At 35.5% G+C, this 21,454-nt stretch overlaps 1 protein-coding gene across 3 annotated transcripts in view; it reads left to right on the top strand.

The window, feature by feature from the left end:
• LOC139151387 (uncharacterized) overlaps positions 1–20,485 on the top strand; it is a 29,918-nt gene extending 9,433 nt beyond the window's left edge. For all 3 annotated transcript variants that reach the window (XM_070724156.1, XM_070724157.1, XM_070724158.1), the window contains 5 exons: positions 2,420–2,536; positions 6,904–6,932; positions 13,725–14,018; positions 14,863–15,987; positions 19,174–20,485. In XM_070724156.1, coding sequence (XP_070580257.1) covers positions 2,488–2,536; positions 6,904–6,932; positions 13,725–14,018; positions 14,863–14,979 — 489 coding nt within the window. In that variant the 5' untranslated portion in view covers positions 2,420–2,487 and the 3' untranslated portion in view covers positions 14,980–15,987; positions 19,174–20,485. The remainder of the gene's footprint in view (positions 1–2,419; positions 2,537–6,903; positions 6,933–13,724; positions 14,019–14,862; positions 15,988–19,173) is intronic.
• Positions 20,486–21,454: the final 969 nt, after the last annotated feature.

Raw genomic sequence — 21,454 nt, 5'->3', positions numbered from 1 at the left:
CAGTCAGTGAGGCTATCCAAATTTCAAGTGAGTGACATAATACTCTGTGAAAAGTTTGAGTCAGACAACTTTAAAGTGTGTGATTAGGTTCCTTCAACTCTACATTTTGAATATATGTTTGGGTATTTTCTGATTAAGGTAAATCATGTATGTCTATTATGTGCATGCATTGGTGTGACTGTATGCATTGGTTGTTTCCTAAATGGACAAACTTATCCTCATGCTCTCTTCCAATACATGCATTCATCAATAAAACAAGTTCATGAACTACCACAGGCTTGATGAGTGCACTTTTCCACACTATCCTGCATCACAGCCCTTACATATACCATTTGCTAACCTTGCACATGAATGCTTTCCATATCTCTAGTTTATTTGGACACCATGGGCCAGGCTTGAGTTGCCACAATGTCTGTATGTTCACATGTCCATCCATCTGTCTGTGTGTAGACAGATTTTGTTCCGGTCATAAATTAAAAAAAAATGTTGGTCAGAATGTCATGCAATTTGGTACATAGCATAATCATGAGAAGATCTAGGTCTGATTAGATTTTGGTGGTTGTGGTCTCAATAATTAACGGTCATTTGCATAATTAATGAATTTGTGACTCAGATGTCTCAGGTACTACAGAGCAAAATGTGATTTAACATTTCTGGCTGTCAAACTGTTCTAGTGTCTAACTGTGATAAAAGTTTGGTAGGTGTAGTTTAGATTTAGTTACAGATTGATATAGTTATAGATTTGAGTGCATTTGCATATTTAACAAAAAATTGTATATTAGGCCATAAATAAAAATTACTTGAATGAAATTTCATCACACCTCGCGAGTTATGTTAGTTATACTTAGGCCTACTTATGGTGAAATTTGATGATCATAATATACTCATTATTTGCTTAATTTGCATATTTTAATAATTTTTTGTAGTTAAGCCATATATCATTATCAATACAGAATCATGGATTTTGACCAAAGCTCTGCTATTCATTGATCATGTACCTTAATATATGTATGCTGTAAGTTTAATGAAGCATGGCATTCTGATTATTAGCTCATTTTCAAATTTAATGAATGCCTGTAATAAGGCTATACATCAATACTGAATGCACTGATTTAGACTTAACCTTTACGATTCGCTGATTACTTTGGTTTGATAAGCATGACATTCTGATTATCAGTTCATTTGCATATTTAATGAATTTCTGTAATCAAGCTGTATATCAATTTTGAATGCATTGATATAATAATTTAGACCAGACCCCTGAGATATGTTTGTCATACCTGCATGTAGGTCTAGTTATGCTGAAAGTTTTATTAGTGTGATATTTTGAAGATTAGCTCATTTGCATACTAAAATTAATGAATTACTGATATAAGGTTTTACCGGTATTTTACTACTGAATGCACTGATATTGACCAGATCCCTGACATTTCTTTATCACTCTGAGGATTGTGTGTGCTAAAAGTATGATGAGCACTACAGTCTATTATTAGCTAATTTGCATCTTAATTGAATTCCTGTAATTATGCCATATAGCAAAGCTTAAAACAACACATTTTATAAGACCTCTTAGATACATTGGTTATACTCAGATTTAGTTGGGCAAGTTAATGACATGTTTATTTTCAGCTCATTCGCATATTGTTTGACTTTCTCCAATTCGGCCAGATCACAAAAAAAATAAAAAAATTATATGATACAACTCTGATACATTGCTTATATTTAGATTAACTATGCACAAAGTTTGATAAGTGTGATATCTTATGATTCATTGTACATTCAATACACTGAGACTTAGTTATGCTGGAAGTTTGGTGAGTATAGTATGCTCATTAGCATTTTTAAAGACTTGTCACAATTTGGCCATATTAAAATCTGAATGAATTGAATTTGATCGGAGCACGTTGGTCATACTTAGATTAAGTCTTGGTGGAAGTTTGTCAATGTATAATTGGCTCATTTGCATATTTAATGACTTTCTGTAATTAGGCTGTATATGAAAGTGCTGAACACACTAAATTTGAATAGGTATGACATTTGCGAATGATCTATGTTTACCTTTATGGGCAAATAAAGAAACAAGGGCTATATATAACATAAAACAACAAGGGTTGTATATAACATAAACTTGCATGAACACCTGTATTATGTTTATTTTCGCTTCTACACCATGTTTCTAATGCATTCCTTTTTGCACATGGTACCCACTTGATTCTGTCAGGTGCTATAATGTTATATATCCTTCAACATAATATCGTTGTTTGATCATTCCCGTGCCATTATTACTTGATAGGTACTTTGTCTTACAAGGCAGCTTCTTTTGTTGTGCAAGATAGCTTTAATGTCATGAGTACAATTTCTGTGACATAAGCAAAGTAAAATTCATATATGGCTCAATTTCTTTTTACCATAATGACAGCTGGTGTATCAACTCCAGATCAAAGTCCTGTGAACGATCAACCTGATTCCCCACGGACCAAAGGGGGAATGGCTGGTGTCAATCGTCAGTCATCAACAACTCAAGTTTTACGCACAGGTAAGTGACAGTCAATGAGCAAGCCACAAATAAGTCCTATCTTTTGACACTTTACAACACTTATCCTGATGAATTGGTCCAAATCAGTGTTGTGTCTGCAAAATTACAGCAAACTACAAACTTCTACAAACTTGCAAAATACATGAGATTTTCCTAGATTTTTCTGCTTTTGAATAATTCAGCAACATAAACAAGTAAAGTGAAACTAGTGGTATCATACTCGTCTGAGTATATTGTGTATACTTGTGTATACATGTAAGCACCTCCACTTATTGCGGAGGACTGTTGAACATGCTGTACATCTTGTGTATATATCCCCTACCCTAGTTTAACTCAAATACGGAAAGGTTAGGAAAGTACAATGGGTCGTTACAGTTGGTAAGATTAGTTTTCAGATCAGAGAAACTATTAAAAGATGTTAATTTGCAATCGAACATTGAAGTTCGTGTGACAGCATCATAAGGAAAATGGCACGTTTTTCCACTACCTTTATGATTCCATAAACCCTCCATCCCCAATTACCTATAGAATAGTCCCACTTTGAAGTCACATTGGGACTAACTAATTCAAGTGCCACAGGCCACTTGCTGCGTGCCACACGCCAAATTTCACGATTCACGTTCTGCAGTTTAAAGCTAGACACACCTCAATTTACATTATTGATTCATTTACACTGATAACTTGCCATTAGGGCTTCAACAGCGTCCTCCATCTGCAGGAAGTGGTAATCCATGGTGTAATTATGCTCATGAATTCTACATGTAGGGGCCTAGGTTATAACAGTAAGAGGATGGACAGAAATTACAGGGAGAGAGGGGCAGTGTTTTTCAAAATGATGCTCTGCATAAAATAGTCTCTTCAAAAGTGTTTGCAACATAAAAAGTGACCCTCCCTAATTTTCATGCACAACAAACACTGACCCTCCCCAACATGTCACAGTCAACATCAATGCTATTTAGACCTTTTCAATTGAGGCCATCTGGATTTTAACTTTAAAATTTACCTCACTTGCATAAAATTTTATTATCAAAATTTGAGAAGACCTAAAAAGTATTATTTTTTTACAATTTTCTATGGCCTTTGACCTGCACCCTATACCTCTGCAGCTATGCTGTAGCTATATCTAATCCTATATAAGAGTCCAAGAAGGCTGGTGTCTATTGAACAATGGCCGGTATGGGACCAAAATGCACGTCACCTAAATTTCAAGTTTCCACTGACCTTTGACCCATTTTTACCTCATTAATTATGTACATGTACCCTACCAGAAGGGTATAATTATAAGCTAGCCAATAGAGTTAGAAGTCTGATTTTTGGTGGACAGGGATGATGATTTGAGCAAAGTTTTCTGCCAAAATATCACATGACCATGATGACCTTTGACCTCGATTTAACAAATGAATGGAAATTTGTGTTGCTTTTATGTGTAACCAATGCATGCCGATTCACAGTTCACACTATGCTGTTGATTGGCAACATACATAACGTCTTTGTTCCAAGTTTTACATTTTATTTTAAGATATGATTCAAGAGGAAATTTCAACAAATGGTCACTTCTATATCAAGAGATTGTGATAATACTATAGTGTGATTTGAAACAACTGTATAATATACTGTGATTTTGGCTATGGTTGTCTAACTATCAATATCAATGTGATCATGGCATGCCAGTTTTCGAGATGGTGAGAATGTAATCCTTGTCGGTATTTTTTTATCCGTTACAATTTCTTTGGATGTAAGTCAAGTTTTGAAAGTGTTTGAAAGTTCAAGTGGTCTAAAATAAATAAGCATAGATAAAGCATTTATGGCAGATAACATGGATTGCTCAAGTAGAAGCCCTTCCCCATATAAATCTCTCGCGACTAAAAGGAATGTATGTTATGTTCAAGTTCTTCCTAGTCTCAGCAAAATTGCACTCACATTAGTTCATCACTAACACTAATGCTGTCTGCTGCACTTCCAACCATGGCCTAGCAACGTAGCCCGTACATTAAGATGGACTGAGTGGGTTTTATGATGAGAAACACTTATATGATGATGTTCTAAATTTTGTTCAAAAGTCCCCAGCTTGTCCATTTAGTATGGGCAGCCAACAAAAGATTTTTTATCTCCATGATTCACCAAAATCACTTGTCTGATAGCTTTGATATTTGGTATGCAGGTTCATAGGGATGATTAAAATGTGATATATTAAAAATTATGATGAAATCTGCAATTTTGTATCTTTGGGGCAATTTTGGCCATTTTGGTCTATTTTTTATTTTCTCAAAAACCACATGTCCAATAACGTTGATGTTTGGTATAAATAAGTTTCCTTGGAATTATATAAATGTGATATATTGAAATCATGATGAAATCTGCAATTTTTTTCTTTTAATTGCAATCTTTGGTCAAAAAATTGTTTCTCAAAAACTACTCGTCCAATAGCTTTCAATGTTCAAATTGTGATTGTGTAATTTATCTGCCATGAAAGACATAAAGGGGTGACATTAAAGTTAATTGCTAATTTGCATATTTGATGAATTTTCCTAATGAATGATATTTATCTGAATTGACTTGATCAATGAAGTAAATTGTAGATACTATGGTATAATATTACAAAAGTTGGTTAAGATTTTTTAGAACATCTACCGGTAATTATTAATTTGCTTATTTAACAAATATTTTTAATTGGGGATATATCTTGATTGACTAGATCAAAGTCCATGAAACTTGCTATGTACATCATACTTTTCAATGGGTACTTTTTATCTCGATTTCTATCCCAGAAGTATTTTACTGCAATTCATTGTCCTCTACAAAACCTAGGGAACCTGTCAAACATTCACTTTTGAGCACATTTCACTTGGACCACATTGCCAGCTACTCTTGCAAGATTACATGTGATGTCGCCCTGTACAACCACTTTACTTGATCCCATTTGTCAAAATGAACACAAGGCACTTTTAGCATATGCTACCAATTCTATTCAAAGAGAAAATGGAAACATTCTGTTTAAACCTACAAACCTGAGTTTTCAATACCAAACTCAGGTTTTTGTTTTGAGGAGGTGGTTGCCTCATAAAGATTTCCACCGTCTTCATCACACGTGCCACAAATAGTTATTCTCTACATAACACTGTGGAGCTGTATTGGCTCTAGGTAGCTTGTTTAAAATTATCCTTCACTCTTCTGTTTACATAAGGCATTAAAAATTAAGAGTCAACAAATGCGAATAAGGGTAGAGCAGGTAACAGCAACCATATTAACTTTTCGGTAGCCTTATCATTTGCATATTTTGTGAACTTCTGTACTCAGGTGATAAATAAAATCTGACAACACTTAATTTGATTTTACGCCTGCAGCATATTGGTTTTACATAGTTTGAGTCTTGGGAATGGCATATGGACTTTTAATTCATTTGCATATTTGATGAATTTCTGCAATGAAGTGATCTGTCAAAGTTGAACAGAATTTTGATTAGACCCATTGAGGTCCACAAGTCTCACTTAGTTTGTGTTAAAAAGTTTCATGATCATAACATGTTGATTATTAGCTCATTGGCATATGGATGATTTACTGTAATCAGGCCGATTCAGACCATAATCATAATTAATGCACTGATATGGATTTGAACACTGAGGTACAAAGATTAAGTTATGAAACTTTTTGTGAGCATGACATACAGATAGTTAGCTCATTATATGCACTGAATGTGGTCAGACTTCTGTTACATTGGCTTCATGGTTTAATTTATGCAGAATGACTGATGAGAAGGACACACTGATTATCTGCACATTCACATATTTTATGATATTCCATAATTAGACCATATGTCTAACCAAAGTGTACCAGATTCATGTATGTATGTATGTACGGTATATTTGCATGTCCGTCCACTGAGATAACTGTCCTAAATTTTTGGGGTTTCATCCTTTAACCACTTGACTATCTTACTTAAGTTCTAGGAATGATATAATTCATATAATTCATGATGTTGACTTTGCATATGTAAATTTTTTTGAACAAATATACTCACTTTGATAAAAAAAACTTTCCTCAAAAATTATGGTTTTTGCCGTATGACTATCAAATTTCTCAACAATTTTTTCTTCTTTTCTTAACACTTCCAAAAGTTGGTCCTTAGTAGCCCAATAATAACTTCATTTAGATTTTGTTAAATGATGGTAAAATTCGCATGTGTGAATTTTCAGAGCCAAATTTACCAACTTTTTTGCAAAGACATGTTGTCTGAAATGGCTTGTTAGATACTGGCAGCTTTCATGTTTTATATGTCAAAAACATGTAGTCACTGTAGTTCCGATCACTTTAGTTCTGATCAAACAGGAGAACAAAATCATTGATTCTATTTTTCTGCTTTTTTTTAGCTTTACAGTCAGACGGCCGTCACTGTTTGGTAAGTTTACATGAATTATGAGTGAGAACAAGAAAGGAAACATGTTGTCATAATGATTGATCAAGATAATATTTGTATGAGTGAGATTTGAATTTGATTAATGTGCAACAGTTACCGTTAAAGTCATTTTATAATACATTTTATAATGATGCAAATTTTGAACTCAAATTATTTCTATGGAGCCTAGGTGCTACTGATAATACATACTTTTAATGTTTTTTAAACTAGGCATGACACTGAAAACATGGAAATTTTCAGTTTTTTGGGGAGGGGGTGCGGAGCAACACAAAACATGAACTGATGGAAGTTTGTCTTTATTGAATAAATAACTTTAAAGGGACATAAGCTGTAATTTGTGGAAAGTTTTTCAGTATTCTGCTTCTGTATATCAACTACCATGTCTAACCCTAATCCGTTTGTCATGCTGAAATTTCGAGTATTCTTTTTGTCAACACAGCTTGTATGTGTGTAGTGACCATTGTTTATTGTTTACAAATGAATTCTAGTCCGGACTTGAATACAATTTTCAACAATAACAATGTAGATAACTCATATAGGTTGTGTTGAAATGCTAAATACTTGGCATTAAATTACAGTTTAGGGATTCAATGCAGAAAGTGTAGGGAAACCACAAAACCAAAGTTCTGAAAAAATAGCCAAAAGATACAGCTTATGGAACTTTAAAACAGATAATTAAAAAACAGTTATATTACAATAGTTCTCTTTTGGAGGATGTGGTGGCCCTGAAAAGGGCCGTTTGGTATGTGTGTCATAGAAGTACGAGAGACGGTGACCGCAGTCTGACTACTCAGCAGAGTCTGAATCAGCAGAGTCTGAAGACCAAAAGATGTCAACGAAGCGGTCAATCAAGTCTTCATCAAAGGACTCGTTATCACTTTCAAGGTCGTTGTAGAGATATTCATCTTTGGTGCCATCTGGACAATTGGATATACCGCACTTCATGAAGGATCGGCTGACTATATAATCGAACATCTGTCAGTTTGTCCCATGCAGTCACCACCAACTTCAAAACCAATTCTCTGCTCAGAGGGCCAAGCTTGCTGCTTGATGTTAAACCTGGTTCTCCATACTTCATCCCCTTGTCCCATACCAGAAATCGATGACTGCCATTGGACATGTGAAAACATGCTGCTTATGTACTCAAGGCAACCTGAAAATAAAGAAAAGGGAAAATGGTCATACTATTATTACTTGAAAATGTGACAGGGAAATACCGCTGTGTGTCATCGGCAACGGACGTACTGTAAACATTGGCAAAACCTGGACCCTGCGTCGTAACATTGATACACACAAGGGCACAAATCTTCATTAATTAGTCTACAAGGGGTCAAATTGGAAAATGGGTGCAAACTCAGTCTGTTTGTAAATAATATTAAATATGTTAATTGTCCCCCTCCCCCTCTCTCACTTCAAAAGTAAAATAATAAAAGGAAATATAAGTGAAAAGAATTTAATCTTTCGAAGTGAACCAAATGATACAATACTGCAATAATAGGCGAATGATCTGAAATAATTGTTTCAAAGAAACATAATTTTCAAAATAGGAAAGGAAAATGAATCTAATTTGATAATGCCAAAATGATACGGTGAACAAATGTATTGGAAATCCACGGGTCCCTTTCGACAAGTAGCTTTGGCAAGAAGTGAGTGTCTCTTATTAAATTTGTAAAATTTACTGGGTAATTGTTGTTTATTCTGTTTGTCTTGTGTAGTCATTCTTAGTTGCTCATCTTATTAATCCTACATATGAATTGCACTTGGCAGGCTCCCATGTTGTTATTGTGTAAAAATAGTTTGCAATGTTTGTTGGAAAGAGTTTATGTACTTTGATGAAACTGCAACATGTTCTGTTTGTGAAAGAGAATGCATGGGAAATTGGTCATTTGCTGAAGATGCAGCAGACGATATGCATCAATTCCTTTTTGCTGGTGATGAAGGGCAGGTAAAGTCTACTACAAAGTCCTCCATAATTTGCACTGACTGTAGTCTGTGTTTTCATACAGATCATGATACAGATATTGCAGACACAGATACATGTAATTCAAAGGTATACACTGAATCATGTGAAATAGTAGCAAAGCATGCACTTAATGTGATCAGTGAACGTCAATACATATTTCAAAGTGAACTAATGAGTCTGTATGAAAAATTGCTGATAGAACGTCTTGGTATTCCTTTTGTGAAGAAAAGACAAAAGACTGTTTTCTATAAGTATTGCACAAAGATGATAACTGAACACAATCTAATGACCTGCTTTAAAAGTTCAAAATTAGGAAACATGATATTTGATCCCAAATCAATCTCGTTGGCTGTTGCAAGCCATATCTATACACTTAAGGAAGAGATGTCTAATCTTAAGTCAATGTTGCAGGATACAAAGACAAATGCAATAAATATTGAAAAAATACAGCAACTCCTCAAAAACCAATGCAAAAAATTTCCATCAACAGCAAACTTTGACTTTCGCACAATGTTTTCAAATTCTGAAAGTGATTAGGTAAATTCAACAATTTCTCCTTGATGTGGCAATATTTAGAGCCTGAGCTACTTCAATTTTTAGAGCAAATTTGTAATATTGAAGACAAACTGCAAAGTAGAGAGTGTGTTACACATGAAACAGAGAGTGAAGGGCTAAAATCCACTACTAATCCATTACTCTGTAACATATCTGATAAGCGAACCATTTTCCTTCAAACCCTTCTTGGATTATCTGCCTATGCAAATGGCTTGCAAGATCACGGTTTCCAGGTGTTAAACATGTTTGGAGTGTTATGTAGCATATCCCAAATTCGAGCTCATGGCTCATTTTGGTCAAGAACAAGGAAAGCAATACAAGAATTGCTACAAACAAAGTTTTGGCGTGTTACTTTTGACAATCTAAACTTTAAAATGAAATTTGCTAAGACCCTGAAATCAGGCAGGGCACCCCTTGCCAGAATGTTAATCACAAATGAGCCACAGGTCAAATGTACATACTCCAAGCACTTTGAATGAATCATTCAACAGTCCACATGGTTCACAAATTCAACTTTATCCCCGGTCAGGGTCAGCTAATCTTCTAACATCAGGTCAAACCATGGATGACCAGACTGGAAATGATTCCACTGTGATTGAAAGAGCTTCTCCCCCAATCAATGAAGTTGCATCTCCTAATGGTCAACATGGCATTGTATGTACTGGTTCAGTAGTAGAAAGCACTTTATTCTACAAGAAAATGAAAAAGACACAATTGCATATGAAAAGCTGAAAGTTGAACTACTGAAAACTACACAGCTTAGAAATGGTTCCTGTGGTAATTTATTAGATGATCTTTTACCAAACTTGCCACATTGGAGCCCATCAGCAGAGGACAACATTGTATGTGCAACTGTCAGAGAAGCTGATGCAAACATAAAAGATAAAAAATCTTATTTGTTTGATCTTAAGGCAGACTTAAATGTTGGTAATGGTGGGCCAACACAAGTTGTACTAGGAGGAGACCAACAGACATATGCAGTAGTCAAAAATTTACAAAACAAGATCCTGAGTTATATAATTAGTGCCTACCAGTTCCTGGTGACTGGCATATGCTTAAAACAGCAAGTGAGGTTCTGAAAAATCTTTTGTTGGATGGGCCAGGCTTAAAAGAACTAGCAAAACTATGTGGGCACCAAAACCCAGACAGTGTTTACCAATAGCAGGACATTCACAGTTCTTTGCACGAATCTTTGCTTTCAGAAGCTGAAGATTTATGGCAGAGAGCTGACACTACAATGACATTTTTGGACTCGGTTGATTACAACAGCACTGAAAGAAATTCAGATGAATTGTCAAGGTTTTGGTATGGCTGCTTGTTCTTTCTGAATGGGTATATAGCAATGTATATTGCTATCCGTACTGGAAACTGGTTTCTACGCATATCATCAATGAAAATCTTAGCTCTGCTGTTTTCTGCATATGCAAGAGACAGATATGGAGAACTTGTTGCAAATACACTGCATGACATTAACTTTTTCCCAGCTGGTGTATAAACTGTTTTGAAAATGGTGAGTGGACAATGAATATAACAGGCAAGCCATACCATGACCTTGCCTTCAATGAATTACATGAGTGTGTGGAAAATCGCAGATTAAAACAAATTACAAAACGGGGCGCAATTTCTCCGCCAAAAACAGCCGATTTTGAATCCAAAACTAGCATTGATCTTCCTTTTCGAGCACATCCACCTCGCCGAGGTACACGATGTGCTCAGCTGGGCTTGTAAACTTACGCAAAACCTACTTTTCTCTCTCTATGCGAGGGAAGCCTTCATATCCGCGGCCATTGTTAATCTCATTCAACTCATGAGCTTTGCAAACAAAAGAGCATCGCGCGATATCGAACTTCGAAAGTCGACGTTCTGAGAGGAATTGAACAAGAGAAAATTGTGAAATATGTAAAACTTCTGAAGAGAAAAATTATTTGTCAACAGAAAATAATAAACATAGATTGTACATAGCTGAGTGGTGGTTAGAAATAATGTTAATTACAGAGTGCTACATCGCGATGTTCTTTTCTTTGCACAGCTGGTTTTCGCCCGAGTGCTCATGGGTTGAATGAGATTAAAGGCGGAGCCTCCCTTTAAAAGGACGCGAAGCTATGGCGGCGTTCATTGTGTAAGTGGACACCAAACAGGCAACGCGCGGGCACATGCTCCTGAAAATGCCACTTTTTAGTTTTTTCCGGTCGCAAACACGCAGACTGCCTGCCAAGCAGTCAGCGCGAAGCTGCTGCCGATCAAACTCTGTGGTTATATTCAAATTCTAATGCGGCTGGAAGACGATTTCTTAGGAAATTCGAATGTTGGTGATGGGGAATCAATGACCATTGGCGATTTGAACCGACCGTCAATCAAACGCTTGTATAAACTCTGTTTGCAGGATTAGCAAAAGGTGACAAAGGTTGAGATCAGTTTGTGTAATTAATGTAATAGAAATCAAACATCGTACTGGCCAAGTGTTTGACTGGGAGGAGAACTCCACTAATGCGAGAACCTGGGATTGAAAGTTGCGGCTTTAACAGGGGCAGTGGATACGAACACTTCCCTTGCATAGAGAGAGAAAAGTGGGCTTTGCGTAAGTTTACAAGCGCGGCTGAGCACATCGTGTACCTAGGGGAGGTGCATGGGTGTGCTCGAAAACAAAGATCAATGCAAGTTTTGGATTCAAAATCGGCTGTTTTCGGCGGAGAAACTGCGTGCCGTAATTCTGAGGAGCCACAAGCGGTTTTGTCTATGGCAGTCTGCAGGGCTGTGGGGGAGGCCGTATAATGCGGGTAACACACAGCCCTGCGATGCAGAGCTAACTTGATACCAACTTCTTGAAGATGTCAGGTAGTCTGCTATCATGGTGAAAAGATGGATGGTTTAGGGCTCCAACAACACAAACCTGGATGGTTTGTGTTGTCACTTTGGTGTTTCGATGGTGGTACTTCCATTAGAGCACACTTTCCTTGCTCTGAGTGGCAACCCAGTGTGTAATGTAACCATACAGAGTATTCGGCCCCATGCCAAGCTCTGCACAGCTGTGTACAGGAGTACGTAAAGTAGCCAGCCCAAACACGGCATCACTGTATACCAGTAGAAGTTGACCCACCACAATGGTAAAAAGTACATATTATACACAAGAAAAAATACTTGTCCAGTACAAGAGACATATGGTGAAGATGATAAAATGGAAAACATGTTTCATTTTAATACCAAAGATGAAACGCATGAGAGTGTTTGAAAAATGAAACAGCGAAAGGCAGCATAGGAAGTGGTACAGTCAAGTGCGTCAACCATGTTGAAGGGGCCAACTGACGTGAACATCTTGTTCTGTGAAGAGGTGAAGTTTGATTGACACAGATAAAAAGCTGGTCCAGTTCAAGAATTACGTCATGAAGGAAAACTAAAGCTGATACGTGAGGTCAACAAATTTGAAAAGATAAGATGGCTGGGAAAATTACACCGAAAACACAAAGTATAGAGCCATGATCAACTTTGAATAACTGAACAATAGTCAATAAAGTGTATTATTATTCATCTACCATCCAGAACAACAGAATTTTGCATGCGCTGAAAAAGCTGTACTGAATGGATGTTCTGTATGGCTTTTACTGTTTCAAGGCGCCCACACCTCTGTGGCTGTATCTGCGCATTCACTGTTAGATGGTTTCAAGGGACCTATTGGACAAGTGCCAGAAGGTGTCTCACGTGCTGAAGTGCACAGGCTATCCAGAAGCACATCCAAGATAGCATTCAACACTTGTGCTATGAATCAGCAGAAAAATTGATGACATTGCACGAAAACAGTCACTACTCAGACAATTCGATGCCCCTGTCACATTTGAAAAATGTATAATTATCATCACTAACTGTTATCAGGAAAATACAGCAAAGTATGCACTCAGACAATGTTGGTGCTGCGCATCGCCCTCCGCTTCGTGTCAAGCGATACCGTGCTAATGTCCTTGTGCATCAATCCTTCATGATAATTTTGTAATAACCTCGTAAGATACTTGTATGAAATGCAGAATTTTATAAAGGCCAAGTTTGATTTAGAAAATATTCAGCTAATGTGATTATGGTATTTGTGAACCGATGATATTCATGTGTATAACTATAAAGATAGAAACTGAAACAGCTGAACAAAAACAAGTTTGCATGATCAGTAACCATGTTTTCAACCCCGTATGACAGCATACAACTTCTTGCACCATGATTTCTCCACTATTTACATATCTGATATTGTATTTTTCTTATTCTTATTTCAGATATTTTGTATAACCAGTGCATTAATTTCATTTGTCGGAGCAATTGTGGCAATATCCGTCTTCAGAGCAGGATATGGTTGCCCTCTTCAAAACCAAGGACAGCTTGTAGGGCTTGGAATTCTGACTGCAATATATATGCTTGTGGGTGTTTGTATGTTTATTTCTCTGCTGTACTGGGGATTTCACTATGGACATGTTGCAGAGATAATAGCACATAACAGTGCAGTTGCCTTACTAGCAGGAGTTATAACAATACTTTGGGGAAGTGTAATCTTCGGTGTATTTATGGCCACGGTAAGGAAATTAAGTGACACATTTTCAAACTATCTTTCCAATCAACAATACCCTATTCAATCATAATGACGAAAAAGGGACTCATACCCGGTTGGACACTGCAATCTTAAATTTCATACCAGTGTAATATTTTCTCACCATTTTTACATCTTTTAGACTTAAATGATTCCATACACAAGTCCAGGATGTAGTATGTCCTAGTATGTTTATGTGAATAAACTGGAGTAAATAAAGCATGTGTTGCAGTAATCAACATGGTAATACATAGAAACAATGGATTTGAAGAACTAGTTACCATCTGTTGACATTCAGAATTATCGCTGAAAATGAATATTTGTAAATTAGTGCCATGGCGAATTTCATTCTTACTTTAGATCAAGACAGAGTCATCATCGACCTCAATTGTACCCCTATATCTTCACAATCATGTTTTAACCATGAGAGAGCAGTCAATTTTCATTTCAAGTCAGTACCGTACTCGTCGAAGTATTAGCCCCAGTTCGGCAACACAAAACAGCGGAAAAACTAGGGGCTGATATTCGAAACTCCAGCAAATATGTGAAGGTTTTTTAAATAGAGATAATGTGTACACAGATGGTATGAAAATTTCGAAGATTTGCTTACACGTTAGAGTCTCTTGCATGCCATCTCTTCAGTATACATTTTTAGCAAGGTCTTTTGGTTCACCATACCAGTATAATGCCTTCCTGATTTTCATTCCAATCCGTTACAATGTGGTACCTATGAACACTGAAACTGAGCATCAGTCAAGATTCATGGAAAAGTGTCAGCAGTTTTCTGAATGAAAAGTTTAACTGATCAATTTTATATTTTCCTTCTACAGATTACTGGGGATTGTTTTAAAGTACAAGAGACATTTCAGTCAACATTAGCACCTCTCACCCTGCCATCTGTTGGACTCAATCAAACAAGTAATTTGGTATCAGATATTTTGACTTGAATTATGTTTATGTTACTTTTTGAGTACCATATGTATTTGCTATTTATGTCTTGAAATTATATTAATTTTCAAAAGTGATTACATGAATATCATGTTGAGAAAATCACAAAATAACAAAATATAGTGTTTCAGGTTGTCAATTAATAATTTAAAATTGTTTTGCCATACTTAGTGTCATGTGACACATCTGTATTGACTTTACTTTTTTGGTGTAAAATACAAAGAATTATTATTTTTTTCTACTGGTAAATACACTGAAATGCTGTTTAACTCTGTACACTTTGGCCTATTAAATGCAGTCTGCCATTTTGTGACTCGCGCAGTAAATTTGTGTCAAGTTTTGATAAGAATTTGGAAATTGTAACAGATTATTAGTTTTCCACAATCATGAAATTTGAAAAGTTAACGCATAAATGTAACCTTCATGGATACCATATACAAGAAGTAGAGCATATAACTGTACCACTGTGTACATCCTATGTGTTGAAACTCTACAGTGTGTGAAGGTGGTATGTCTAATGTCCTCCTCGTGTATGAATTGACAATAATGTACTTGTAGTAACTGAAAATGGGCAGCGTAAAAGATCATATGGTTTGGTATTTTGCACATGTATTTGAAGATTTAAACATGTTAATTGGACAGTTGCATGTGTCCATTGGTAGTATTGTTAAAGGTAAATTGAATAACCAATGATCTGAAAAAAATCTCAGGAATTGCTCAAGCAAATTTTACATTAAGTGATGTAGCAGTACCTTGGATCAAGTAATGTCACATTATGATAAAACAAAATTTAGATAGGTGGGGCATGCTGATTATACATACTTTAAAACTGACTTCACTGAAAATGATATGGGCAACAGTATCAGGTCATCATGTAAAGGGTTGAAAGGCCTCATTTGCTAATTTTGTTAAATCTTCAACTATATTTGCAAATTTTAAATTCATTGGGATATTCAAAAAGTTATTTCAACAATCTGTATATTTAATCTGACTGTGATGAATTGATGGTTTATATAGCTCTGCATTTGACCAACATTGTAAGATACACCAGAAAAGTGCACAGAAAAGATTTTTCATGCTGAAGATTGAATGAATAATGTGTAATATTTGATGGATACGATATTGTTGAATCATTCAGCAAGTAACAGATTATTGTAATCCATGCCATATCAACACTCAATTACTGCTGCACTGATTTTACAAACGTTTATTATCTTCAGTAGCAAGATTTCTTATTCACAACATTTGCACATTATAGTTCACTGGAGTCATTCTTTGTTATTCGAAGTGTTATAATTATGTTTTACAAAAGCAGGTGGTAAAATATTTTTACAGATTTCTTGCCAAAAATGTTTAGCAGCTATTAACAAAAAGAGAAGAACATGCTTTGATATTCAGAGTGTTTTAATTAGGTTTTACAAAGTGTGTGTGGGTGTGTGTGGTAAAAATGTCTTCATAGATTGCTTGCCATAACTTTTTAGCAGCTAAGTAACAAAAATCGTGTCAATGACACTGTGGCTGCTCCAGTGTGTGACTAGGTCAGATAATTGGGTGCTGGCATGGATTTGGCGGCAAGTAGTAGATGATTTAGTGGCATCGGGTGTGATATGGACCAAAAAACCCCCAAAGGATGACTAAATATATGATAAATCAGAAAAATTTTAAGCTACATTAAACTGCCCAAAGATAGTTCAATGCAGAAATAAGAAATAAAAATCTCAAAAGAGTATGACGTACTTCCCCTGACCTGAGTGCATGTGTAATGCACAACCTTGTGTCTGTTATTTCAGGTAGTGTTGAGGTGAAACCCCATGAAAGTTAACCAGACCATTCAGTGTCAAGTTTAAAAAAAAATAAAAACAGTACTAATCTACGGGAACAAGTATTAAAACAAGCGACCTCGCGGCCGATATAGCTCCGCTGTGTTTATGTAGAGAATAACTATTTTTTACACATGTTGATTAGGAAGGTGGAAATCTTTGATAGCTTAATGCAGAGGCCAGAAAAAAGTGGCTAAAATAAGCTGCAAAAATACACAATTGAAGATTTCATCATACTTTGAATATATCACATCAGATCATCCCTAAGAACATGTCAACCAAAGCTATCTGATGAGTAGTTTTTTGAGAATAAAATTTTCTGACCAAAGATGGCAACAATTGCCCCAAAAAATGAAATTGCATATTTCATCATAATTTCAAGAGATCAAATTTAGTTCATAACTTCATCTATAGAAACCTGTATACCAAATTTCAAAGCTGCTAGACCAGTACTTTTTTTGAGAAACACATTTTTTGACCAAAATTTTTTGACCAAAAATGGGAAAAATTGCCCAAAAAATTCAAAATTGCAGATTTCATCATTATTTTTTAATAAATATCATTTAGTTCATCTATAGAAACCTGTATACCAAATTTCAAAGCTATCGGATGAGTAGTTTTGGAAATACACGTTTTGACCAAAAATGGCAAAAATTGCCCCCAAAATACAAAATTACAGATTTCATCAGAAATTCATTATATATTACTGAACTCATCTGTAGAAACCTGTATACCAAATTTCAAAGCTATCAGAACACTAATTTTTGAGAAACACATTTTTTGACCAAAAATGGCAAAATTTGCCCTAAAATTACAAAATTGCAGATTTCATCATAATTTCAACAAATGTCATTAAGGTGATCTGTAAAAACCTGTATACCAAATTGCAAAGCTATCAGATGAGTAGTTTTGGAAATACACATTTTTTGACCAAAAATGGCAAAAATTGCCCAAAAATACAAAAATACAAAATTGCAGATTTCATCACAATTTCAGTAAATATCATGTAGTTTATCTGTAGGAACCTGTATACCAAATTTCAAAGCTATCAGATAAATAGTTTTGGAAATACACATTTTTTGACCAAAAATGGCGAAAATTGCCCCAAAAATACAAAATTTCAGATTTCATCAGAAATTCAATATATATTACTCAGTTCATCTATAGAAACGTGTATACCAAATTTTAAAACTATTAGACCAGTACTTTTTGAGAAATACATTTTTTGACCAAAAATGGCAAAAATTGCCTTAAAAATGCAAATTTCCATATTTCTGCACAATTTGAACAAATCTGAAATGGATCATCCCTAGGGACATATGTACCAATTTATCAAAGCTATCTGACTGGTAGTTTTGAAGAAGAAGATTTTTAAAGATTTTTTTACCAAAAATGACAAAAATTGCCTTAAAAATACAAATATGCAAATTTCACCACGATTTGAACAAATCTGACTGAAGTCACCCTAAGTAAACTGCATATCAAATTTCAAAGCAATCGGACAAGCGGTTTCAGAGAAGAAGATTTTTTTACCAAAAACACCAAAAATTGCCCCAAAAATACAAATATGCAAATTTCACCACGACTTGAACAAACTTAAGTGTGGTCACCCCAAGTGAACTGCATATAAAATTTCAAAGCAATTGGACTTGCAGTTTCAGAGGAGAAGGCAATTGTTGACGGACGACGACGGAAAATCAAGCTATTTGATAAGCTCCGCGTCGCTGACAGCGGAGCTAACAAATAAGTATTGTGGTTAAATAGACTTAAAGTGAAAATGTTGCTGTCTTTTAACATTGATTGACTTGTAGTAATCAACCCAACTGATAGTAACCTCTAAGACTACGCTGGTTTTCTATGCTTATTCCCTTGATGATTGCGAGCAGACGTAGCTTCCTGTACTTCTCTAAGTCTGTTTACATTCCCAATCTTGAAGTTACCGGTATTGTCTTGCATTGAGTAATGTATTGTTACAACAGATGCTAAACTAATTAGAAATGACCAGAGAAACCCCTACACTTCCATGATGTGATCCATCTGATTATGCAGCATGTCCATGTCGTGTGAGGCCATTAAGGATTTTACCATACAAAGAGGTACCAACAAACCTAGTGTATACAGAGCAAGCAAACACAAAGATTGTACCCCTACAACGTTAGCTCAGTAGTCTGTATTAGGTCACAGTCAACTCAGTAGCCATAAAGAAAGGCTAAACAGTGCCTAAGTCCCTATTGATTTTTGTCACAGCTCAAAATCGCTCTCCCACACCTCAACACAAACCATGAATACCCCAACCAGTTTTTGATATGACCCATCAGAATGCCTTGAGGTTGACGGACGGAAGTGCTACTACACCATTTTTAACTGGAATAGCTCCACAGTCTATAAATAGACCTGAGGAGCTAAAAAGAGAAGAAACAACAACTTCATATAAAAACCATATAAAATTAAAACTAAATGCTAAATTGTAAAGTAAAATATCATGGAGTAAGTGCATGCAACAATGAAATAATTAATCAAAGTCATGTAACAATGTATTTTGTAGAATCTTAACCCTGTCACCTCAGGACTGTGATAATTGTCCAATGTTTTCAGTGGCCGTTTGGCTGTGAAGGTCACAGATAACATCCTGTGTGAAATATTTTTCAAAGTCAAAGTCCAAATATGACTGCTTAAAAGCAGCAAGATGTTTTTTTTTATGGTTCCTTTGTTTATTCAAAGTGTTAACCTCCTTTTAGAGGCTAATTTAAAAAGCAAAGGCTATTATTATAATGAGTCTTTTATTTTATTTGTCTAAGTCTACAGTAGTATGTCATTCCTATGTTGTAGTACGTGATATTACGACCAATTTATTGTGTAATTGGTTTGCTTCTTCATGTGTATCTTTCATGTATTAGAGTAATTTATTGTTTTTTAATCAATCTGTTAAGGTTCCAAGACAAGAAATTGACCTTTTTAAGCTAACAATTCTCTAGTGGTTAATAAGCTCTGGTGGTACCAGTCAGCAAGCAGACGCTGATTACATATCCTTTTATTTCGAGCAAACATGTTTTCTTTTAATCATGTTTTAGCAAAGTTTTCACATGTAAAAGGCAAAGATGGATTTTCGGGTAACAGATGGCCTTCTATCTATCTATCTATCCACGGTAGGGGCGTCTTGCCATCCTTTCCTGAGAACCGAAACTTTTTAATATGGTTCTGTATATTCTTTTTAATGTAATCCAAATGGCCTATTTTTGTCCATTTCTAATGTACTAAATGTAAACTTCTGGTGAATTTAAAGATAATATTTGTACAATGTTAGGTCTGTGAAAAACAAAAGTTAATGTACGTTTGGAATATGCAGTGTGCTTTGCAGAAGTTAACATTTTGAACATTACAAATGTACAAAACAGCACTATCATTGGAACTCATTTACTGAGCAGTTCAGATATTAAAAACTAAATCTTCACGGAATAAAATTCTGTGAGACTGGATCATTCTTGTGAAGTTGTGTTGTACCCATCTTCATAATAACATATCACAATGGTTTCATAAAATATCAATGCACTGCATGTATAGTGAATTTATTGGCATCTCGGCATTAATTTTGTTATGTTTTTGTAATAAGGTTAGCTGCTTTTGTACATCATTATGACCAAGTCTTGCAGGATAATAAAAAAGTACAATTTTAAATAACTTTGAATATGTAAACATGAGGAGGTGTGTGTACTCTTTGATTTTATGTCATTAACTTGACTTATCCCCAATGTCACCACTGTTAAGTGTCTATGGCCTGCATGGATGACCTCAAGAACAGCCTCGTCTTGACTTTGTACCATAATGTCATGGTTTTTGGAAATTGCCACTGTTTAAGAGCGCACTAATCCCTGAGCATATGTATATGCTAAGGTACATTGCCCAGTACCAGTACAGGGCCAGGGTAACAGGCATGAAATAGCAGCAAGCAATGAAAATATGCACATTACTGTTTTTGAAATCTTGATTTATGAGCCATTTCATACCAAAATAAGAGAATTGGCCTTTTATGGCCATTTACGCATTCCTGTGGAGTATGTGGTCCAGTCGGAGAAAGAGGGTTCCACATAGGGTGTCAGAACCAACAGGTGCTAATCAGGCCAACAACTTTAACCCCGTTTGCATTATATCTCCGCTCGAGAATTCTGCAAATTATCGTGCGTAGACTGTAAGCATAAATTTCTAGACAAGAGGCAATTACATTTACAATTAATTTACAATTACATGCTATCAAATACAATCATGTACGTTTCATTATCTTTAATTCTATGAAGAAAGATACTTAAGATCAATTCTTATTATCTTTTTGTCACATTTACATTATTCCAGCTCTCTCTCCCTTGATTAGTTTGTTATATACCTTCGATTTTACACAACGTTTTCTAGCTGACAATATATTTGTCTTTTCATATCTTCCGTTTTTGATGATCAAGAAAGGCAGCATAGGATATCCCATGCATTCCTCATATCATGCCAATCATTATTAAATGTATGAAAAGCTGTAGCATTAGAATATTAAAAGGAGACTGCCACATCATGAATGTGTTGAGCCCTTAGTATTGTTGATGACTGCGAGGAAATGTAACGAAATTACAAAGCAAGTACTTGGTACATGTGTTTGGCTGTGCACAATGAT

This window comes from Ptychodera flava, chromosome 15 (assembly GCF_041260155.1).
Source record: "Ptychodera flava strain L36383 chromosome 15, AS_Pfla_20210202, whole genome shotgun sequence".
NCBI classification, from domain to species: domain Eukaryota; kingdom Metazoa; phylum Hemichordata; class Enteropneusta; family Ptychoderidae; genus Ptychodera; species Ptychodera flava.
Note: the sequence above shows the minus strand (reverse complement) of the source record. Positions and strands in the feature narration are given on the sequence as shown.